Source organism: Magnolia sinica, chromosome 15 (assembly GCF_029962835.1).
Source record: "Magnolia sinica isolate HGM2019 chromosome 15, MsV1, whole genome shotgun sequence".
Lineage (NCBI taxonomy): Eukaryota > Viridiplantae > Streptophyta > Magnoliopsida > Magnoliales > Magnoliaceae > Magnolia > Magnolia sinica.
The window spans coordinates 38,183,028-38,208,294 of NC_080587.1; the positions used below are offsets into that span (position 1 = coordinate 38,183,028).

The window sequence follows — 25,267 nt, forward strand, 5'->3', positions numbered from 1 at the left end:
CCACTTTTCATGTTCCAAATCATTTTTGTATTTATATCAATTTTCCGTTACGGAGGTGGGACTTCTACCCACTTGTAACATAAATACTCTTTCAACGTTTCCACAACTTTCCACATTTCCCAATTGGATCACCAAGCTCTGAAACAGAGGTGGGACTTGCATATGATTGTTACCTACTTGCACAGGCTTTTCCACCGTGGTCAACTACAGAGGTGGGACTACATAATTCTTGGGCCAAACTAGTCTAACCTACTTGTGTTGAACCTCACTATCTGCCTAATAGCGAGAAGTCATAAGTCACCTGGCAAAACGATAGCGGACAATTTATGAGCTCGTCACACACAACCTGTCTTTGCTTGCCCATAAGTAGGTCAAGTCAAACCTCTCAACCAATCGACACGCGTCGGTGGGAGTCGCCGCTTACTTTGGTATTTCAGCATTCCAACGCTCTGTTCTTCCACCTAGTCTAGGCATTGGTTGCTCCCAATAGTACCAATCGGGGTTTAGGGACTTTCACCCAGGGACCCTCTAATCATGTCCTGTTGAATTACACATTTCCGGTGTGGTGTCCAACTCAAGTCATAACAAAGTATGTTCGATGTGGTGTCCAACTCAAGTCATAACAAAGTATGTTTCATCGCATTTACAATCACCGTATGCATAAGTCCACACACAAGCACAAGATATCATGTATTTCAAGGCAAGCATAGGACGACCTTCTTCATGTGGTCTCCTCATGAATTAAAGTTCCTCGTAGGGGTCTCATGTAATGCATCCTATATCTAGACGGTTCACATACTAATCATAAACATATCGTGTGTCGCAATACAACCCACTATGATCACCATACCATGATATGAATCATTCACTCTCAATCATATAATGATACATCAACTATGAACCATGCATATGATATGCACAGGACTTAGCCAATCTATAACTAACCCAGGATTCATTCCGCTATTAGACTTCATGCCACAAGCATGCTTTTTTCAAGAGTTAGCTACACCAAAAGGAGGAAGGATAACTCTTTTAAACGTTTTGTCAAACAGGTAGCGGGCGGAGTTTGTAAGGGACAAAGATGGAAACCGATGAAAATACTTATGAATTTAAACAAAACTAAAGCATATAAATCCCTTGGGTGTGGGCCACATGGATGGTTTAATTGATGGTGGAGATGGGGCCATGATGGGTTGATCTTGGATAGTTTCTCCCATGGTCCTTTTCTCAAGTTCATCTCTCTCATCCTATCTTCCATCAATAACCTAATCAACTAAATCAGAAAATCCAGCAATAACCTAACCAACTAAATCAGAAAATCCAGCAATAAATTAAAAAATCCAGCAATAACCTAACCAACTAAATCAGAAAATCTAGTAATAACCTAACCAACTAAATCAAAAAATTCAGTAATAACCTAACCAACTAAATTAGAAAATCCAGTAATAACCTAACCAACTCAATCAGAAAATCCAGCATCATAGCCATTAGTGGGGCAATTCAAAGTGCGCTCTCTCTCTCTCTCTCTCTCTCTCTCTCTCTCTCTCTCTCTCTCTCTCTCTCAACAACCATAGACTAGAAAATCTATTCTTCTATAAGGCTTTCAAGTAATCTAATGCACATATATGCGTACTCCTAATCTATGCACTCACCTGTAACAATCAGAGGATTGGATTTCAAACTCGGCTTCTACCTCCTTTTCTTCTTCTTCTTCTTCTCAACTTCCCATGACATAGGGAAGAGAGTGTTGGAAATGGGTTGTAGAAAGAGGGTTTTTATGTTTATGGACTTAAGGGTTTTAAAATTGGCTTTTCTCTAAAAAGGAGCGTTGGGAGGTGTTTTGTGATGTTTTTGAGAAGTTTAAGCTTATGGTAACAATAGAAAAGATGTTATTTAAGTGATTTGAAATAAAATATTCCAAGGATTTTTAAAAAATCAAGGTCATTTGAGTTATTTTATTAAAATATACATGTGCGTATCTATTTATAACTTACAATCCGGGTGTCATATTGACATGCCGTTTTCGCCAGTAATTCCGTAACTCGACTACGGTCACAACGGTTAGGCTCTTGGACCTAACGGATTTTGAAAACTCAATGATGGCCCAACTCCAGATAAAATAAGGACATAGTTGTCATTTCTCAGATTGTTTAATTTTAAGTCTGTATATTAAAATTCGAACATCGGGTTGAAATGAGGCTTGCAGCTCGATAACAGAACAACATTATGATCAAGTCAAAATATTCTCGAGGCCAATGGACCTATAGTCAACGGCTATCCAGTGTACGAACCGGAATTCGGGGCCTCGGGTCTTACAGTAAGTGCCCTTGTTATTGTGACAAAGAAAAGATAAGATCAAAATGTTGGGTAAGGAAAATCATTTGACGATATTATTAAAATAAAAAGAAAATGGCGTCATTATTTTTTTTTGAAAGTAAACCTATTATTATTTGTTTTTAGAGGGTCACAAACCCATCATTGCTTGTTCCTTACTTTTTTTCCAATGTGTAGTAAGTGTTGTAGGTGGTGAGTTGAATCTTTTGCCCAGTCACAAAACTGAGCCAGCCTACCTATAAACCAATTTCGATCCTGCCCCTCTATTTTGGCCCAACACTTTTTGCTGAGATCCAGGCCAACCCAAATTGGGCCCACCGGCAGGCTCAGATTCTGATAATCATCGAATCCATATGTGGAAATTCAAGCCCAATCACCAGCACAGAATTGAAGTTTTGCATTGGGTTCATGCCCACTAGTGAGGCCTAGTTTATTAATTTGGGTCGTTTGGGCCACGTGGAATCAAAATTAGCACCATCTACTGATGGGTATATGAGAGCGACATCAACCACTAAATATCATCACAATCAAGGGTTATCAGCTTGAAAGGTCAGTGGTATATAACCCATTTTTCATTTCGAGCTATTTGTTTTCATGAGTTTCAAGGACGTGCTATCGGGCTTAGCAAAGTATGATATAGTAGATGGGAATAATTATGGGATGTGGATACATCAAATCCACTCTTTTTACGTGTAAGCAAAATTCAATATGTGCTCTCCACACCAAAGCCTGCTGAATCCAGTAAGTAATCATCCAGTGAGAAAAAAGTTGCATATGCACAATGGGTGGATGACGATGAGTCTAGTAAAAATCTTATTCTGGGTTTGATGGTGCAAGATTTAATGCTTTAATATGAGAATCTTCTTATTGTTAATGATATTTATGAATAATAATAATAATAATAATAATAATAATAATAATAATTGCTAAATATGAAAACTCCATCATGTCTCAGACACTACAACACATGAATGCCTATGTCGATAAAAAATGCTGGAAGGATCGTTCATTGCAGATCATGTTATCAGGATGACCACCATAGCCAAAGAACTGGCAGTTCATGGAAAATCAGTAGACTATGATTCCATATAATCTATCTTAGAGAAAGTCTTGCCCCTTCCTAGGAGATTGCCTCCCAGACTCTGAGACCAGGACCTCCCAACTCTTAGACCAGGATCATTTTTTTTTTATTTTTATTTTTTTCATTAGAGCACAAGAGGCCAATTACATTCGGGGATCCCCCAGGAGAAAAAGAACCTGGGGGACGCCTATCATAAAGCACCTGGAAAAGAGAAACTATATAGACTGGGAAAAAAGGGGGCCCGCAGCCATGCACAGAAAATCAGCCGCGGTTCTGCTCGGCTCTAATTCTTTCCCAAATAGATCCGAGGCCCACTTTGTCTAAAAAAGGAAGACCTCTAACCTTTGCCGGGAGGGTAGATTGCTGAAGAAACAATCTGCTACCTTGCTCTGCACTACCGATTCGCGCCATCTGGTCTGCCACCGCGTTTCCTTCCCTATAGATGTGTGAGAAACGGAAATTGCCGAACCGCCTAGTGCACTTGATCCTCTGGATACAATACCCCCATTTCCACCTAGGAGCGCGGCACGGGTAAGGAAATTAATTTCCAGATTTGAGTCTGATTCCATAATCACATTTTGGAAGCCCCTGTCTATGCACATGTCCATGCCATCCATAATAGCTCTCAGCTCCACGTTCACGTTCGATCCCCGCCCATAGCCGGTAGAGAAGGCGAAGCAAAAATCCCCGTTGTCATCTCTGCAAACACCACCCCCTCCTGAGTTCCCTGGGTTGCCAAGCGATGATCCGTCAACATTAATTTTCACCCAACCACTCTGTGGTCTCAACCATCTCACGACTAGGCAATCTTGCGATCTCCACCTATGGCTCTCAGCCCTAGCAGCCACAGATCGAGTGACATGACTCAGGATGCGATGGGAAGTCAGCGCGTTAGTCTGTCCATAACCACTAATAATGGTGTTAAGCCACCATTTGACTCTAGCGATCACCGAGACAATCGTTAGAGGGGTGCCGTCGAAAACAGCAGCATTCCTACATTTCCAAATACACCATAATATTATGCATGGGGCAACCGTGTGAGCCACAGATGACGACGAAGTAGATGCAACCGCGGACCACCACTGCGCGATCCTAGCCTCCACCGACAGCGAATCGAGAATGTGGACTCCAAACATTCGGCCGAAATACATCCATGTATCCACTGCAATCTGACAAGAGAGGAAAAAATGCGAAATGGACTCAGTCGCATGACCGTGTTGAGGATCGCTAATGCAACAGATGCATTTGGACGCCAAACTAATACCACGGCCTTGAACTGCCTCATCAACAGCAATCGCATTCCGAAGAACCCTCCATGTGAAAAGGGAAATCCTTGGCGGGAGCTTATCATGCCACACCCCCCGCGCCCACCTTCTAGTAGGCCCTCCCTGATACTCTACACTTCTCCCATGCCGCCGCAATAGAAAAGGCTCCAGATGACGTGAACGGCCAAATAGGGAAGTCAGATGCTTCCGAGAGGCAGAAACCCTGCTGAAAAATAAAATTTATGACCTGTTGGGGCAGAAAATTAAATACCTCTGACGGAGGAAGGGGGCCGTTGATGCCCAACACCTGGCACGTATAAAGCTGAAGAAGGTTGGGAGGCACTAGGGCTGAAGCTAAACAGTGGAGCGGGCCTAGGCCAGGCCAATTGTCTAGCCAAAATCTGCATTTACCATCTCCCAGGTACCACTGAACATAAGACTCCGCGACCGGGATGACAACATGAATTCTCTTCCATAAAGGGGATCCAAAAGACGCGGGGCCTAAAAGGCCGGAGGGAGAAAGGTCGCAATTGTATTTAGCTGTCATAAATGAGCCCCAGAGGCTCTTCTTCTGACAAATTCTGATATCCCAAGCCATCTTCAACCGAAATGCTGACACATTATCTTTAAGTCTTCTGATCCCAAGACCCTCTTCTTCCTTCGGAACCGCAATGGACTTCCAATTTCTCCAGTGGCACTTTGATTTCCCTTCATTCCAGCCCCAGAAAAACGCCGCAAAATGCTTCTCAAGATCCTTCAAAACTTTGGGCGGAATATGAGAGGCTGCCAAGGCATGCATTGGAATGCTGCTCAACACATGACAAACCAAAACCGCCCTCCCAGCTTGAGAAAGGTACCTGGATTGCCACCCTCTAATCCGACCTTCCACCCTATCAAGAAGTGGCCTAAAAAGAGCTGCCTTCAGCTTGCCTTTCGCCAAAGGAACCCCAAGGTATGAGAAAACCCCCGATGATCTAGCAATCCCCAAAGTAGACTCGATGGCCCTCACCCTGGATTCAGTCAACTTAGAGGAGTGGATGAACATGCTCTTGCCCAGGTTGACTTTTTGCCCAGAACCTTTCTGATAATCTTCCAGAAATTTCTTCAAAACTCTGAGAGAAGCAATTCCACCATTCAGGAATAAAATGGTGTCATCCGCATAAAGTAAATGGGAGACAAGCGGGCAACCGGTCCTTAGCTTGAAAGGCTGACAACGGCCCTGGGAGCTAATAGGTTTCAGACCTTTACTAAGAACTTCCGTCGCAATGATAAAAAAAGACTCGGCGATATCGGGTCCCCTTGTCGCAGCCCTCTAGACGACTTGAAAAAGCCTGTAACTTCCCCATTGACAAGAACTGGGAACCAGGAATTCGCCCAACATTTCTCCACCAAATCGATCCACTGAGAACAGAAGCTGAATCTGCAAAGCACCTGCTTAAGGAAATTCCAATCAAGCCTATCGTAAGCTTTTTCCATATCCAACTTAACCACAATATTACCTCCCCGAACTTTTCTGTTAAGGTCTCTAAACAGCTCCTGGGCCAGCGCAATGTTATCCGCAATCGATCTGCCTTTAACAAACGCCCCTTGTTCAACGGATATGAGAAGAGGCAGAATCTGATTCATCCTGGCTGCAATAACTTTAGAGAAAATCTTGTATAAACAGTCACATAGGCTTATTGGCCTGAAGTCCGCGAACTTCTTGGGGGCTGCCGATTTGGGGATCAAACATATCAAGGACCAGGATCATTTGGGCTGTAGATCAATGAGAGCATCCAAGATGCACTACTCTCCACCATTTCAAATAAGATAGAAAGAGACCATCTGTTGCCCCTGTGATAGATCTTCCTCAAGGACTCCGAATTTCATATGATAACAATACCCGCCCAAGTAGCATTCCACCTCGATACAATTCCAATCAATATCAGCACTGCCCCATATCTCCTTAATCTCGTCACAGCTGAAGGAAGCTTTCTTGGTTTCAGGAATCATTAGAACGTTAGCTCTGTTTGATCTAACTTCATTACCAGCTTCTTATCCTCTGCCTTTAAGCCCCTGATATTCCCAGGAATGATCTTCATTGAGTCACCAAGGCAAGTTGCCTCCTGCTCACCTTGTCTAGATTACTTTCAAGTTAAGAAGTTCCCTTGAACCTTTCATTTTTTCTCCGTCAATGATTTCAACGTCAACGAAATGGCCAATGCTCTACTTGGTCCTCCTCTCCGTAGATATCTAACCCACCCACTAAGGTTCAGCTTTCTCATCCTTAATTGAGAGTATGATCCAGACCTACTAAAAATTAGGACAGCTTTTGCTTTCTTATCCCCAACTAAAATTTGGCTTTTGCATTCCTGATGCATTGAAGAGTAGACATCGCATCCTGGATCTCCACCTGAAGACCATCACTGTTGGAGAGCGAAATCTCCTCCCCACCATTAATGACCATATCAAGGCCATTTGGAGGCCAGAACAAAGCCAGTTCCCTTCTATATCTTTCCTCCACTGAATCATCTGCATCTGAAGTCTCAACCATCAAAAATGTCGAACCTAATATTTGGTAGCATCACTCTTGTTGTATTAATTTAACCATGACAACTCCAATCGGCTATCAAGAAAGGGATTGTCTTCAGGGAATCGCCATATGCGAGCAGACATGTTCAGCAGGTAAAAAAATATTTTTGGGTAAAGATCAAGGGGGTAGGAACTTGGGAATTACTACTCAACATGCATCCCAAATGAAACGATGAAAATGAAGTAGCCACACATCTTGACCTCCCTGGTTCAATAAGGTGAGTTCATCTATGATCATCTGCAGCTGACAAAGACCTGATTTGACATGTAACTCCATAGCTGCCCTCATAGACAATGCCTCAGCAGAAGTGGCGATCTGTTTACCAACTACTACCCCCGATGGGATGTCTCACTGCAATATCTGGATGCAGATTGCCTGCAATATCCCTGCAGCCCCCTAAAGTGGCCAAATGAAAAAGTGTCATGTGCACATGTTAGATGTAGACCCTGCACTGAAAAGTGAAGATTTCCCTTCATGAAATCACATTTTTGGCTCTTTTCATTGGGCCACATTGAGGGCTGTAGGGGATCACATGCACATGACACTTTTTGCATTAGTTCATGTTAGGGGCTGAGGGGGATCATGCACACATGGCACTTTCCCATGGGACACGTTAGGGGCAGCAGGAATCCCCTGCAGCCCTGCTGCCCCCGGTTGCAAGTAGTTTGCAATATCTGATCACTTGTCAGGCCTAGATTCAAAGAGGGATGAAGTCCACACACCACAGGAGCTATCTGTTTAGTCACATGCACAAGACCGCTTGTCCCATCCAGATACGTGCCAACTAATCATATAACTCCACTTTGGGCATCAACCTCACTGAGAGGCCCAAGCCCCACGATGCCACGCTGGAACCCATCTCTGGATATCCACTCTGTAACCCTGGACTTCGGCCACCAATAATTGAGAAAGCATCTTTGGTCATCGCTGGGGTTCCAGTAGAACCAAAGATCAGGAACGACAATCCCCTTGTTTCAAGTTCTGAAACCCTACCAATATAACCCCAGTAGAACCAAAGATCAGGAACGACAATCCGCTTGTTTCAAGTTTCGAAACCCTACCAATATTGCTCCCGACTTCAGAAGGATCTTCCAGCAAACATAAGGATTGGTCTACAGACAACTGATCATTCTCCAGTAATTTGCTGAAATAGGAGCTAATTTCCACCAAAACGTATTGGTTCTAGACAGGAACAGGAACCCTGAGCAATGTATCTGAGCAGAAGACCACTGCTGGCCGGCACCATTTTTCAAGCTTCTCGAGTTGAATAACACATTGTAGGACCACATCTCTAGAGAGGTCCAAAAGCTCTTCTTTGGAATTGCTCTTCTTTGGAATTGAATGACAACGGGAACTTGGAAGGGGTTACTCGAACAACCATGGTTTTGGAGGCTGGCTCCAAAAGGTGAAGCCTAGTGCACCATGGACTTCCGACATAGAGATTCCCTGGTGAATAGCTGTCCCAACCAGACTGAAGGACAAATCCTTCATCTTTTTGTCATCAAGGTGCCCTGCTTTCACAAACCTCCCTCTGTTGGAACGAGGACAGAAAACAGAGTAAGAGGTCTTCCCTCCGGAATCATTCATGTTGCCCCGGCTTCAAAACCTACTACCACCATCACACCAAATCGTCTACCATCCATAATTTTGATAGCCTTTCTGGCACAGAAGCAAACAAACCAATCCATGACTTTTTCCTGTTGCTGCAAATCTTGGAATGGAAGCTTCTGCAATGTTGCCTGGGGACATCTCAATTAAATTCTTCCCCAGAGGCTGTGAGGTTGGGGATGAGAACACTGAACAATTCCTTTTCTGATGGTTTTTGAACGGTAGTCCATTATTCTTCATTGTCGACTGTCCTTTCATCTTCTTCTCTGTCTCTCCAGCTTCATGCAGTCCTAGAAATGTTGCTCCAGTACCCATTAAAAGTTGAATTTTGCTTATCTTGGATGCTATTTCACAAGGTTGGAGGGACTGTTTATGTAAGACCCGAGGCCCCAAAATCTGGTTCGTACACTAGATAGCCGTTGGCTGTAGGTCCATTGGCCCTGAGAATGTTTTAACATGATCATAATGTTGTTCTGTTATCGAGTCGCAAGCCGTATTTCAATCCGATGTCCAAATTTTAACATACGAACTTAAAATTAAACAATCTAAGAAATGACAATTACGTCCTTATTTTATCTGGCGGAGCCCCACCATCGAGTTTTCAAAATCTGTTAGGTCCAAGAGCCTAACCGTTGTGGCTGTAATCAAGTTACGAAGTTACTGGAGAAAACGGCATGTCAATAGGACACCCAGATTGTAATTTATGCATAGATATGCACATGTATATTTTGAGAAAATATACTCAAATGACCTCGATGTTTTTAAACTCCTTGGAATACGTTAGTTCAAATCACTTAAATAACATTTTGTTTATTGCTACCATAAGCTTAAACTTCTCAAAATCATTACAAAACATCCCATAACCCTCCTTTTTAGACAAAAGCTAATTTAAAACCATTTTCAAGTCCATAAATATGAAAATCCTCTTGTAACATCCCATTTCCAGAACTCTCTTTCTTGTTGAGTGTGAAGTTGAGAAGAAGAAGAAGAAAAGGAAATAGAAGCTGAGGTTGAGAACCAAACCTCAGATAGTTACAGGTGAGTGCATAGATTAGGAGCACGTATATGCGTACGTTGGGGTTTCCTTGAAAACCCTATTGCTGGAATTTCTGTTTTAAGGTTAAATTATTGCTGGATTTTCTATTTTAGGATTAGGTTCTTGCTTGATTTTCATTTAGGGTTAGGTGAGTGCTGAAATTTTCATTTAGGGTTAGGTGATTGCTGGAATTTCTTTTTTAAGGTTAGATTATTGCTGGATTTTCTGTTTTAGGGTTAGGTTATCGCTGGATTTTCATTTAGGGTTAGGTGATTGTTGAATTTACTAATCTAGGGTTAGGTTATTGCCGGATTTTCTGAAAGTTATTGCTGGATTTTTCTGATTTAATTAGTGAGATTATTAATGGAAGGTTGGATGATAGAGATGAGTTAGTTTTGTTTAAATTCATACGAATTGCCATCGGTTTCTTGCTGTCCCTTACAAAGTCCGCCCACTACCTGTTTGACAAAACGTTTAAAAGAATTATCCTTCCTCTTTTTGATGTAGTAAATTCTTGAGAAAAAGCATGCTTGTGGCATGAAGTTTTATAGCGGAATGAATTCCGGCTTGGATTTAGATTGGTTAAGTCATGTGCATATCATACGCATGGTTCATAGTTGATGTATGATTGTATGATTGAGAGTGCATGATTCATATCATGGTATGTTGATCATAGTGGGTTGTGTTGCGACCGATGATGTGTCTATGATTAGTATGTGAACTGTCTAGATACAGGATGTATTACATGAGACCCCTATGAGAAACTTAAAATTCATGAGGAGACCACATGAGGAAGGTCATCCTTTGCTTGTCTTGAAAAATATGATATATTGTGCTTGTATGTGGACTCATGCATACATGCATACGGTGATTGTAAATGCGATGAAATATACTTTGTTATGACATGAGTTGGACACCACACCGAAAATGTGTAATTCAACAGGATATGATTAGAGGGTCCGTGGGTAAAAGTCCCTAAACCCCGATTGGTACCATTGTGAGCAAGCAATGCTTAGACCGGGTGGAAGAACAGAGTACTGGAATGCTGAAATACCAAAGTAAGCAACGACTCCCACCGATGCGTGTCGATTGGTTGAGAGGTTTGACTTGACCTGCTTATGGGCAAGTAAAGATAGGTTGTGTGTGACGAGCTCGTAAATTGTCTGCTATCATTTTGCCAGGCGACTTATGACTTTTTGTTGTTAGGCAGGTAGTGAGGTTCAACACAAGTAGGTTAGACTAATTCAGCCAGTGAACCATGTAGTCTCACCTCTGAAGTTGACCATGGTGGAAAAGTCTATATAAGTGAGTAACAATCATATGCGAGTCCCACCTCTGTTTCAGACTTTGGTGATCCAATTGGAAAATGTGAAAAGTTGTGGAAACGTTCAAAAAGTATGTACGTTACAAGTGGGTAAAAGTCCTACCTCTGTATATAAAAATGATTTAGAACATAAAAAGTGGCATAATGCATTATATCTTTATTTTATTGTTATCGATCCAGAAAGCCTGTGCATTCTTGTGCATTATATGAGCATGACATGAAACATGCATTTTCACTGCACACACGCACTCACTGGGCTTAGTAGCTCAAGCTTTCCTTTCTATTTTTTTTTTTTTTTTTTACAGGCGAGAGTAGGGAGCTGCAGGAGTAAAGGCTACAGACTCTAGTTGTCCTTTTTGTTTTGTACATATCAATGTATATATATTTTTGTAATACCCTGAATATGTACATCAGGTATAGTAAATATGAGGCAGAGACATTAGATGGAATTGATGAAAGACTATAATTTTGATCTTCAATACCAGCCAGGAAAAGCTAATGTGGTGGCGGATGCTTTAAGTCGTCAGCCACAGGCCCAAGTGGCACAATTGATGATGTAAGAGTGGAAAATGGTAGAAGATATAGCTGAATTTGATTTTGAGATGACTCTACAGTCCTCAGTTGTACAATTAGCAAACTTGACGATTCAGCCCTCTTTGATATCCCAAGTAATAGAAGCTCAACAGTTTGATTAATGGGCGTTGTTTTGTAAATATGTGATAATAGGGAAAAGTCAACCGGAGTGGTAGATAGGTTTGGATGGTGGACTTCGGTTTTAGGGCAGGTTATATGTTCCAGATATCTCAGAATTGAAAAAGACCCTTATGGATAAGGCACATCGCACTCAATTTACGATCCACCCAGGATCTACGAAGATATATAAGGACATGAAAAGGCAATTTTGGTGGATTGAAATGAAACGTGAAGTTGCTAGGCATGTGTCAGAGTGTGACGTTTGCAAATGAGTAGAGGTAGAGCACCAAAAGCTGGCAGGGGAATTGCAACCTTTGGAGATACCAGTATGGAAGTGGGAACATGTAACTATGGATTTTATTGTGGGTTTATCAAGAACCTTACGTCGACATGATGCTATATGGGTTATTGTAGACCGTTTGACAAAGACAGCCTACTTTCTTCCTATTTGTATTTCTTGGTCTAAAGATCAATCCACAACTTTGTTTATAAACGAAATTGTTAGATTACATGGTGTACCTGTTTCGATTATATTTGACCGAGATCCGAGGTTTATATCAAAGTTTTGGAAGAGTTTTCAAAAAGTAATGAGGAAGATTTTAAGATTTAGCATGGCATATCATTCACAAACAAATGGGCAGTCTGAAAGAGTTAACCAGATTCTCGAGCACATGCTCAGATCATGTGCATTAGATTTCTCTGGTAGTTGGGACAACCACATGCCGTTAGCAGAATTTGCGTATAATAATAGTTTCAGGCTACTTTGGCATGGCTCCCTATGAGGCGTTACATGGTAGACTTTGCAGGTCCCCAAGCTGTTGGACTGAGATTGGTGAGCGATGTCTTTTAGGTCCTGATGTTGTCTGGAAAACGTCTGAAAAGATTGATCTTATTCGACAACATATGCTTACAGCTCAAAGTCGGCAGAAGAGTTTTGCAGATTGCCGGCGTAGACCCTTAGAGTTTGTCGAGGGAGACCGTGTATATCTTCGAGTTTCACCAATGAAAGGTGTAGTACGATTTGGTGTTAAGGGAAAGTTAGCCCCGAGGTTTATAGGGCCCTTTGATATTGTTGAACGAGTTGACACCGTAGCTTATCGTCTCGCTTTGCCACCCAAATTATCTGGAGTTCATAATGTTTTTCACGTCTCGATGCTCTGTAAATATGATCCGAAGATAATAGTACCTATTATTGACTGGCAATCCGTAGCAGTTCGGGAAGATGTGTCCTATATCGATCAGCCAATTTGTATCGTGGATAGAAAAAAACAAGCTCTTCATACTAAAGTCATCCCCTTAGTTAAAGTCCAATGGGGTTATCATTCTGTAGAAGAAGCAACCTGAGAACGGGAAGCAGAGATACACAGTCATTACCCTCATCTATTTGATTCCTAGGTACGTATAAATATGATATGGTTATTGTTGTATTGTACTGTTATAATCGGATATGTTTTGAAATTTCGAGGACGAAATTTTTTTGAGGGAAGAGTTGTAAGACCCGAGGCTCCAAAATCTGGTTCATACACTGGATAGCCGTTGGCTGTAGGTCCATTGGCCCTGAGAATGTTTTGACTTGATCATAATGTTGTTCTGTTATCAAGTCGCAAGCCGTATTTCAATCCGATGTCTGAATTTTAAGATACGGACTTAAAATTAAACAATCTGAGAAATGACAATTACGTCCTTATTTTATCTGGTGGAGCCCCACCAACGAGTTTTCAAAATCCGTTAGGTCCGAGAGCCTAACCGTTGTGGCCGTAATCAAGTTACGGAGTTACTGGCAAAAACGGCATGTCAATAGGACACCCAAATTGTAAGTTATGCATAGATATGCACATATATATTTATGTGGAGCAAAATGAGATAATTCTATAAAACGAGCCCTCATAGTCAGCAACAGACATCTCACCCTGAACCAAAGAATCAAATTCATGTGCTTTCTGACGACGAACAGTTACGGGAAAAAATTTACGATCGAACTAGTCTTTAAACGCTTCCCATGTCCACACAAATTATGGATCTACTGAACGAACAATTGACTTCCACCATTGTTTTGCCTCTCCTTGCAATTGATAATTCGCTAAGGTAACACATTGCTTGGAAGTACAACCCATAATTTGAAAAAGTTTTTCTATTTCTAACTTCCATAACTCGGCTGCCATAGGATCTGGCTTGCCAGAAAAACAAGGTGGATCTAAACGTCTAAACTCCATAAAAAGAGCACTGGCCCACTCCTGCGCTGATGTCTCAGGAGTATAACTAGATCGCTGCTTTTGATTAGCAGTTATAGTTGACATAGTTTGCAACAGTTGTTGAAGTTGTGTTGGAGGAACAGGTATAACTGGATATGGAATAGATTTTGACTTAGACTTAAGTTGCACTGGAGGAGTCTGAACATATTTTGACGTAGATTTTGACTTGGACTTGGGTTGCACTGGAGGAGTCTGAACATAATTCTTTCTAGGCGGCATCCTATAGATAAAACACCGAATTAGCCTAAAAAGAACAAGTAAACATATACAATATACACAATAGTAAATAACTATACAACTCCTCTACTTCACAAAGCATGAACCTAACAACTCTAACACAATAATATATAGTAAATACATTATATGATTTATGTAGATATTTCCCAGATCATTCTCTGATACCATTTTCTGTCACGACCCTAAATATAGTGTTGGTAATCCATGATTACTATACACCAAATTTTGGTTGACAGCCTTTGTAGAACTCCAATTTTGGGACTTCCAACTATCATATACTAAGTCCCATAAGCGGGGCTCCACAAGGAGGATTTCTGAAAATAAAGACGACAAACACGTATCATTTCTCAAAATTTCATCATATTCAATATATATTACCATGTACAACTGATCACATCAAGGCAAAACCAAAACATAAACCATGTCATATTTACTATGATATGTACAAAACAAAAAGGACAACTGGAGTCTATAGCCTTTACTCTTGCAGCTTCCTACTTTCGCCTGTTAAAAAAAAAAAAAAAAAAAAAAGATAAAAAGGAAAACTTGAGCTACTAAGCCCAGTGAGTGCGTGTGTGCAGTGAAAATGCATGTTTCATGTCATGCTCATATAATGCACAGGAATGCACAGGCTTTCTGGATCGATAACAATAAAATAAAGATACAATGCATTATGCCACTTTTTATGTTCCAAATCATTTTTATATACAGTGGTGAGACTTTTACCCACTTGTAACATACATACCCTTTGAACATTTCCACAACTTTCCACATTTCCCAATTGGATCATCAAAGTCTGAAACAGAGGTGGGGCTCGCATATGAATGCTACTCACTTGTATAGACTTTTCGACCGTGGTCAACTACAGAGGTGGGACTATATAGTTCACAGGCCGAACTAGTCTAACTCACTTGTGTTGAACCTCACTATCTGCCTAACAGCGAGAAGTCATAAGTCGCATGGCAAAACGATAGCAAACAATTTACGAGCTCGTCACATACAACCTATCTTTGCTTGCCTATAAGCAGGTCAGGTCAAACCTCTCAACCAATTGACACGCGTCGATGGGAGTCGCTGCCTACTTTGGTATTTCGGCATTCCAGCGCTCTGTTCTTCCACCCGGTCTAGGCATTGGTTGCTCCCAATGGTACCAATCGGGGTTTAGGAACTTTCACCTACGGACCCTCTAATCATGTCCTATTGAATTACACATTTTCGGTGTGGTGTCCAACTCATGTCATAACAAAGTATGTTTCATCGCATTTACAATCACCGTATGCATGTATGCATAAGTCCACACACAAGCACAATATATAATGTTTTTCAAGACAAGTAAAGGATGACCTTTCTCATGTGGTCTCCTCATGAATTTTAAGTTTCTCATAGGGGTCTCATGTAATGCATCCTGTATCTAGACAGTTCACATACTAATCATAGACACACCATCGGTCGCAACACAACCCACTATGATCAACATACCATGATATGAATCATGCACTCTCAATCATACAATGATACATCAACTATAAACCATACGTATGATATGCACATGACTTAGCCAATCTAAATCCAAGCCGGAATTCATTCCGCTATAAGACTTCTGCCACAAGCATGCTTTTTCTCAAGAATTAACTACATCAAAAGGAGGAAGGATAATTCTTTTAAACGTTTTGTCAAACAGGTAGTGGGAGGACTTTGTAAGGGACAGCGAGAAACCGATGGCAATTCGTATGACTTTAAACAAAACTAACTCATCTCTATCATCTAACCTTCTATTAATAATCTCACTAATTAAATCAGAAAAATTCAACAATAACCTTCAGAAAATCTGGCAATAACCTAACCCTAGATTAGTAAATTCAGCAATCACCTAACCCTAAATGAAAATCCAGCGATAACCTAACCCTAAAACAGAAAATCTAGCAATAATCTAACCTTAAAACAGAAATTCTAGCAATCACCTAACCCTAAATGAAAATTCAGCAATAACCTAACCCTAAAACAGAAAATCCAGTAATAATCTAACCTTAAAATAGAAATTCTAGCAATAGGGTTTTCAAGGAAACCCCAACGTACACATATGCATGCTCCTAATATATGCACTCACCTGTAACTATCAAAGGTTTGGTTCTCAACCTCAGCTTCTATTTCCTTTTCTTCTTCTTCTTCTCAACTTCACACTCAACAAGAAAGAGAGTGCTGGAAATGGGATGTTACAAGAGGATTTTCATATTTATGGACTTGAAAATGGTTTTAAATTGGCTTTTGTCTAAAAAGGAGGGTTATGAGATGTTTTGTGATAATTTTGAAAAGTTTAAGCTTATGGTAGTAATAAACAAAATGTTATTTAAGTGATTTGAACTAACGTATTCCGAGGAGTTTAAAAATATCGAGGTCATTTGAGTATATTTTCAACTCAGCTTGGGAAAAGAGGTATTTCGGAATCTTATGATCCGAAAAGAGTTCGAACCTAACCCCATACAAGTAATGCCTCCATACTTTTAGGGCAAAAACTACCGCTGCTAACTCTAGGTCGTGTGCGGGATAATTCTACTCATGAGGCCTAAGTTGGCGAAATGCATATGCTACTACCTTGCCCTGTTGCATTAGGACACACCCCAAACCTATAAGCTATGCATCTGTATAAACAACGAATCCCTCCCTCTCAGATGGAAGAGTGAGAATCGGTGTCATCATAAGACGAGTTTTTAATTCCATGAATGCTCGCTCACAGGCTCCACTCCAAACAAACATTGCATCCTTTCAAGTCAATTGAGTCAGTGGGACAGCTATACAAGAAAATCCTTTAACAAAACGTCTGTAATACCCTGCTAGACTTAAGAAACTTCGAATCTCAGATGCATTCTTCGGCTGTTTCCATTGCAAAACTGCTTCAATCTTAACTAGATTAACTGAAACTCCTTTCTTCGAAACTGTGTGCCCCAAAAATTTTACTTCTTCTTGCCAAAACTTATATTTTTCCAGTTTAGCATATAGCTGGTGGGTACGAAGGGTTTGCAACGTCATCTCTAAGTGACACTCATGATCTTCCCTTGTCTTTGAATATATTAAAATGTCATCAATAAAAACAATAATAAACTGGTCCAAATAAGGACGGAATACCTCATTCATCAGCTGCATAAATATTGCAGGTGCATTAGTCAGACCAAATGACATGACCTGAAATTCAAATTGTCCATAACGAGTCACAAAAGCTGTCTTCGGGATATCTTCCTCCTGAACTCGAATCTGATGATACCCAGATCGTAAATCTATCTTCGAGAAATACTGCGCACCACTCAACTGATAGAATAAATCATCTATTCTTGGGAGCAGATACTTGTTTCTAATCTTAACCTTATTAAGTCCTCTATAATTGACACACAACCGTAAAGAACCATCTTTCTTCTCTACAAAAAGCACAGGCGCTCCCCAAGGTGAAGTACTAGGGTGAATAAACTCCAAACGACGTAATTCATCTATCTGTCTTTGCAACTTATGCAACTCTAACGGTGTCATACGATAAGGGGCTCTGGATATAGGGGCAGTGCCAAGGATAAGATCTATTCAAAACTCTGTACGTCTAACGGGTGACAAACTTGAAATTTCCTGAAAAACATCTGGAAAATCACGTACTACCAGCAACTGTTCAATACATACACCTTTGGACTCTTTATGAATACAGGACATCAAAGTCTCTATAAACTTATCTTTATGATCAACCACAAACTGAAATCGAGGTTGGTAAGGTATAGAAAATGTGACTGTTTTAGCTATACAGTCCAACATTGCATGGTACTTGGATAACCAGTTCATTCCCAAAATCACATCATACTCTAACAATTCCAAAACATAATAATCGATTAGAAGGGCATACTCAGCTATGTAAACAGGACAGTCCTGGCATATAGAACTCAACACCATTCTTTTCCCTAAAGGAGTTAAGAGCTCTAATCCCTTGGTCATCAATGTTCTCGGCAATTCCAACGACTGACAAAAACTATCTGCTATAAATGAATGTGATGCGCCAGAATCAAAAAGGACACGTGCAAAAAGGGATGATACTATAAGTATACCTTCTATGACTCCTCCCTTCGTCTGAGAATCTCTCTTCTGGATTGCATAAACACGAGGTTGCGTCTGAAGGGGTAAGGGTTGTCTACCTTGTTGCCGCTGTGACTGTTGTTGAGACTGTTGTTGTTGGGGCCTATACTGTGTCCTATATGGTGGCCTTTCCTGCTGGGGCTGTTGATGTCTAAGTGGTTGATATGGTTGTTGTTTCTGCGGATTGGGACAATCCTTTTTACGGTGCCCTACACCACTACAACTATAACAGGAACTGAAAAACTGTCGCTGAGGAACAAACGGTGATACTGGGGATCTGACATCAAGTCTGGCTAAAAACTGTCGTTGAGGAATAGATGGTGATACTGGGAGTTTCACATCAGGTCTGGCTACATTATCATATCTAATTGTAGGCCTCTTTAGGGATGAAAAGGGATGAACACTACTACCACTCTTTGAAATAAATCTTGGTTTTGCCTTGATGTACTCAGTTGTAGACGGTAATATATGTTGAATATGATGAAATTTTGAGAAATGATACGTGTTTGTCGTCTTTACTTTAAAAAATCCTCCTTATGGAGCCCCGCTTATAGGACTTAGTATGTGATAGTTGGAAGTCCCAAAATCAGAGTTCTATGGAGGCTGTCAACCAAAATTTAGTATATAGTAATCATGGATTACCAACACTAGATTTAGGGTTGTGACAGTTTATACTCCTATTGGAAGGGTGTTATTTAACTAGAATGGAAGACTCATTTATACTCCTATTGGAGTGACAGCTCCTCATCTGATACTGGAGATATTGTTCCATCTCTCTTAGCTGTTATTTTCTTTACTGTGTTAAAGACGTAATTAGTTTGCTTGACAATAAACAGTTGTCATTAGCTCAGATTTGAACTTATGGTTGCTAGTATTTCTTGATGAAAGGGCTGGCATAAACCCTCTAAAACAATCCTGAGTTTTACTTTTGAATAATCTTAGTCAATGAAAGATAAAATGTTTCATCATTACAACCTTGGGTTGTGAATGTGTAGATTCACAACCACTGCATGGGATGTGATGATCTGGATCACCCTTTTCCTCCATTTTCTCCTTGTCATTTGACTCATCATTGGACCATTGGATTGCAGGATCAGGCTGACATCACAAAATCACCAAGGGGCTGTTTAGAGTGAGAGATTTGGTGCAGGGGTTTGTGAAATCCATGGATTTCAAATCTCCTGTTTGTTCTGTTTTTTGTTGAGGATTTTGTCAAATTCATGAATTTCCCAATTCTAGCCCCCCAAAATCCATGGATTTGAAGCAACAAATCCAAATCCCCAAAAGAACTGAAGACTTTGCAAATCCACACACAGGGAGACTTTCTTAAAAGCAACAAAAGTTATTCCGTTGTTATAAATGCTCTCAATCAAATCCAAGGATTTGAAGCTTCATTCCCAAACAGAGTGGACTTTGAGATTTACCATATCCAAATCCAATGCAAATCCTTGAATTTAAGAAATTCATGGATTTATCACTTCCAGAGTCTCAATTTCCCTGATCCGAAGAGATTCAACACATGCACTAATGAAATAAGACATTGGGAAATCATTCAAAAGATTTTAAATCTAAAAGGGTAATAAGTATACTTTAACCAGGAAATTCCCAAAATATATCATTATGTCCAGACCACAAGAGTGTTCCATCAAAGCCATTTGGTTAAATCAGTAGATCATACAAACCACTTGGACTATTGAAGGCAGATAATCATCTAATCCTTGATCAAGTCCAAATCCTTGATATGATCAATCGAGATGCTTAAAATGTTCCACATTAGTAATTTGTACTTTTAAATGGTCCAAATCTTTAACATAGACTGTTACCTGAGTCCAATATGTGATTAGGACTGTTGCATGGGTTTGATTGGGGCCAAATATGCATTCTTATGTCCTGATATTTGATTGAACAACTTGCATGGCCTAGATGGATCCTCTGATTACTCGTGTTTCCTCATGGATGATCAGCTTTTAAATGGAGGATTGGCAGAAGTTTTACTATCAGCTCCCCACCAAATATCAACCTTCATCTTTGACCCAGCCTATGGAGCCGGCCATGGCAGGGGTTCACAATACCCATCCACAATCATCCAGCATAAAGATTTTCTAAGATACACTTCTTTGATGATAAAAGTGTACCTCAAAGTTACTCTTGTTATTCCTTTGTTTTTTTTTTTTTTTTTTTTTTTTTTTTTTTTTTAATGGAACACTGATTTTATTTTTTCCAAAGAAAGAAAAAGGTTAGCCATCCCTTTCAGTTATAGGTCTTAGTTTCTCCCAACAACTCTATTGTTGAAGGGCATTCTGTTTTTTATTAACCCTGTTACCTTTACGAAGAGCCTCCATCAGCTAGCTCAACCCTTTGTGAAAGATGCAGGAGGTCACAAGGTAGTATAACCTCCATTTTATATGTTAAAGCAAAACAGCATCGATTAATTTGTCTGGCCAATAACTACTTTTGATTAATCACACCCTTTCAAAGCATCTAATACTATGTGGCTTCTCTTGAGGCTTGAGCTGAACATTCTTGTTTCTTATTTTTAGCAGCAAGTGTATGATAAGGACACGTTTTCCACAGACGATCATATGGGGGAAGCTGAAATCGACATCCAGCCCCTAATCTCTGCTGCCAAAGCATATGAGAACTCTACCATCACGGAATCCATGCCAATCGGGACATTGCTGGCAGATGAAGACAGTACTCTAGTTAAAGATAGCACAATCACCATTGCCGAAGGAAAGGTAAAGCAAGAGATCACCCTGCGTCTGCAATATGTTGAATGCGGAGAGTTGGAAATTGAACTTGAATGTGTTCCACTTAGCCAATGAGCTCAGAAGAAAAAAAAAAAAAAACATCTTTTATCATCTTGCATTCCCCTCTATGATAACAATTTTACACTTTGCTTGGCCTTCTATTCTATGAGGAATTATCCATGTTCTTAGTTATTGGCATGTATTCCCAACTACTATTTTCTTAGCTCCACGCAGTGTTTTTTTTTTTTTTTTTTTTTTTTTTTTTTTTAAAGTAATTTTAGCCCTAAAATTATTATTATTTAAAAAAGAAAAAAAGAAAAAAAGAAAAAGGAAAATTTACACTTCAGCTCAATTAGATGAGAACTTCTAGTGCCCATTTCAGACAGAAAAGCAATGTGCATTTCATTGTAGCTTGTGAAGAGGCTGATGACAGTAAACAAAACCATTAGTTTAGAACAGTACAATCACCCTTGTCAATGCAGGAAAAGTCACTTTGGGGTTGTTGAATGCTGCACTGAGTAGATCAAACTCAAATGGGTCATTATCATTCTAAGTAACCGAGTTCAGAAAGGGAAAAAATAAAAATCAGCTTGGCCACCCCTCTGTTAGGCCAATCCTCAACTTCCCAGTTATTTTGTGGTATTTCTTGTACTATCAGATTTGCCACATGTATGAAAACAATTGGCAACCACAGGTTTTGTTAGACCGTCCATCGTTTTCAGAAGCCTACCCAAAATAACTGGTGAAAAGGCTTGTGCTGTTTTCTGATCTCCGCCGTGGTTAAACAGCTTGAGTTCTGGCCAATGCAGTCAGTCCCACCTGATACAACAGCATTCTAAACATTTGCCATGTTGGCATGTTTGGCAGCAACTAGAAGTGTGTACTAAGTTACAAATAAACCCATATTTTATTACATGATTGAATAAGCTGCTACTGGGTTAAAAATTTGCCTCATCATCCATTCACAGCAAGAGAAATGGAATTTATGTAGTCCATGGTCGCCATCATACATGTGACGAATATATAAGGTGGTCACGACAGTTGATATCATGTGCTACCGTGTGAATGGACAGTAGCCCAAAAACTATGCTGCTTGAAACTCTCTCTTTTTCCCTTGAAAGATGAACAAATTATTAGGCAACAGCCAAAAGAAAAGGACAAAAACAGAAACTAATAAACAGAAAAACACGAGCAGCAACCCATAGAAGATCAAGGAGCCCACTCCTTGATGGACTGAAACACTCTACAAACAACCCCCCAACCGAACCCTTCTTATCTTCAAAAGAGTGCAAGTTTAGACCAGATAGCCCACTGGGCAGGCAGAAGAACAAGTCTCCATCTCTTCTATGCTGATTGAAACTATCCACACAATATGCTCATTGTGAGTTTTCTAGTTGAATGTAAACCACTTCACTTCTCTTTTCTTGGTTTCCCTTTTTTTCCTCTCGACTTTGTGTTGATGATCTGTTTGCGGGCCACTGAATGGATGGCCACTGCAGTCCATTTGACTTCATTTTTGGGCTGTGGTCCACTGAATTAGTTATCCAAATCACCCTTGTTTGATGACTAAATATTACAAGAACCTACCTACTCTATTTCTTTCAAAAAGTAGCAATCTCCACTGCAGTTCCTATATCAATTATATCACTCTTCACACCCATCAAGATGAGAGAAGAAACAATGCACATTCCATGAATGAAGAACGATCTCATTTCTCCAAGATAAGAGATGTTTCATTTGTAATCCATGTTTTGTAATGGGTAATTAGAAAAAACAAGAAAACCCCATTATACTCCAATTCATTTTTCAGATACGATGAAAAACAAAAATACCCATAAACAAGGTTTTCAATTTATATTTTTTTTTTAAAAAAAAAAAAAAAAAAAACCCCAACAACACCAATATGCACAGAAAAAGGAAGAAATGATATAAAATTCCACATTACCAAGCCCCTGAAGACCAGAGAGCAGCACTCTTCAGTAATTCTCACCAATGCCAACAGTAAAATATCAATGTAGTAGTGTCTTCCATAATTATCAGCACTAACCAATGCCAATATACTAATACAACACTGAAATATCAATGTAGTAGTAGTCTTCAGTAATCCCCACCAACAGCAACAGCGAAATGCTGACGTTTTAATTTCCACAGCAGAAACCCAATGTAATATAGTCTTGACAAATTCTCACCAGCTACGTTGAAAGAAACATCATTCATTCAATTGATCAAAGGCAAAAATTGCACCGCACCAACCCATGCTCGTTACACTCAGAACACCTCCTCAGCCGCCCTTCTTCTTCAATGAAAACCTTCCGGCTTCCGTCGCAATTTGCACAAAGGACAAACCTCGTGTTGCCACATCCTTTACAGGCGAATCCCAGATTCCGAACCGGAAACCCTTCAAGAAGCTTAGCCAATTCCCCGGTCTCATGAAGCGCCTTGATCTCCTCCGCACCGCCGATGTGCTTACCACGGATAAAAACCTGGGGCAAAGCAACCATCTCCTTCGCGAGCATGCTCTGCAGTTCATGTCGGTATGCGGAGTCCATCGATACGTCGCGCTCGTCGACAGGGACGCGGAATCCACCAAGGATGGTGCGGACGGCGCAGCAGTCTTCGTAGGTCCGGCGAATTCCGCCGATGGATGTGAAGTAGAGAAGGATCTTGTTATTGGTGTCATTGATCCCTGGGCGTTTGAAGAGGGTATGGGCTGATGAGGGGTTGGATTGCTTGCATGAGAAGGCACGTCGGAGGAAGGGATTGGGAGGAGGGGTCTGTGTCTTGAATGGGTGGGGCTCTGTGTTTTTGTTGGAGATGAAGGGATAGGATTTCTTTGATTCGTTGGGGGGATGAATTGAAGGCTTGTTGCGGGAGGAGTCTTGGAAGCCGGCCATGGATGGAAAGCGTTTGATGGAGACGAAGACGATCGTGGTCTTTGGAATTGAGAGAGAGAGAGAGATGGGGTGGTTTTTTCTTGGAAGAATGGAGATGAAAGGGAAATGGAAGGAAAGGAGAAAAAAGGTGTTTTTGCTCGCGAGTTAATAAGGCATTCGAGCGCGTGGGCGGCGTTTGCATCGAGGTGCGATCCTTTTATGTCCGGAAGCGGATTGCGTACTACCCCCGCCCGTCCCTAGCTCCGAACGGGCAGGTCTGTGGGCGGGCCTACCGTGATGTATCTGTACATCCGAGTCGTCTATCCATGTTCTCAGATTATTTTAAGGCATGAAAACAAAAATAAGGCAAATCCAACGATCAAGTGGACCACACCAACTAATAAGCTTGGTTGCATTAAAATGCACCCAGCATTAAATATCAGTTGCATTAAATGCAAGAGTCATCTGTGGTGTGGTCCATTTGATAACTGGATTTGCCTCATTTTTGTTTTGATGCCGTCAAATAATCTGAGAAAAGAGATAGACGGCTTGGATGTACAGATACATAACGGTGGGCCCGCCCACAGACCTACCCGTTCGGAGCTAGGGACGGGCGGGGTAGTACGCAATCCGCGTGCTTTATGTCAGATGCTACGCGTTTCTCATTACAAAATACCGAAAAGGATTGGCTACTCCCCTGCCAGCAGCCAATGGCTGATGGTCGGTTCTCCGTGTGCCCCACCATGATGTATGTGTTTCATCCATGCCGTCCATTTATTGTTCTAAATGATTTTACGGTATGAGAGTAAAATGAGGTATATTCCAATATCAAGTGTACCACATTATAGTAAACAGTGTTGAATGAATATATACCATTGAAAACTCTTCGGGGGCAATAAAAGTTTTGGATCAAGCGATCTTTGTTTTTTCCCTTCTTTTTGGGGGCAAGAAAAGTTTTTGATCAAGCTGATCTCTGTTTTTTCCCTTCGTCTGTATGACCTAATAAACAGACCGGATGTCAAATAAACAGTACAGTGGGCCTTAGGAGGATTTTAATGGTGGATATCTAATCAGTATTGTTTTCCTTTGGTGTGGTCCACCTGAGATTTATATTCCCCTCATTTTTAGGATCACGCCC

At 40.7% G+C, this 25,267-nt stretch overlaps 2 protein-coding genes across 5 annotated transcripts in view; one reads left to right on the forward strand and one right to left on the reverse strand.

Annotated features, from left to right (window-relative positions):
• LOC131226650 (probable ADP-ribosylation factor GTPase-activating protein AGD11) overlaps positions 1-21,479 on the forward strand; it is an 89,291-nt gene extending 67,812 nt beyond the window's left edge. For 3 of the 4 annotated variants that reach the window (XM_058222255.1, XM_058222258.1, XM_058222254.1), the window contains one exon: positions 21,047-21,479. In XM_058222255.1, the coding sequence (XP_058078238.1) occupies positions 21,047-21,331 (285 nt within the window). In that variant the 3' untranslated portion in view covers positions 21,332-21,479. The remainder of the gene's footprint in view (positions 1-21,046) is intronic. The other variant, XM_058222256.1, reaches the window with a different exon arrangement.
• A 1,473-nt stretch (positions 21,480-22,952) lies between these two features.
• LOC131227499 (uncharacterized protein At5g39865-like) lies at positions 22,953-24,265 on the reverse strand. The gene has a single exon (XM_058223284.1). The coding sequence runs from the start codon at positions 24,148-24,150 to the stop codon at positions 23,482-23,484; it is 669 nt and encodes a 222-aa protein (XP_058079267.1). The 5' UTR covers positions 24,151-24,265; the 3' UTR covers positions 22,953-23,481.
• Positions 24,266-25,267: the final 1,002 nt, after the last annotated feature.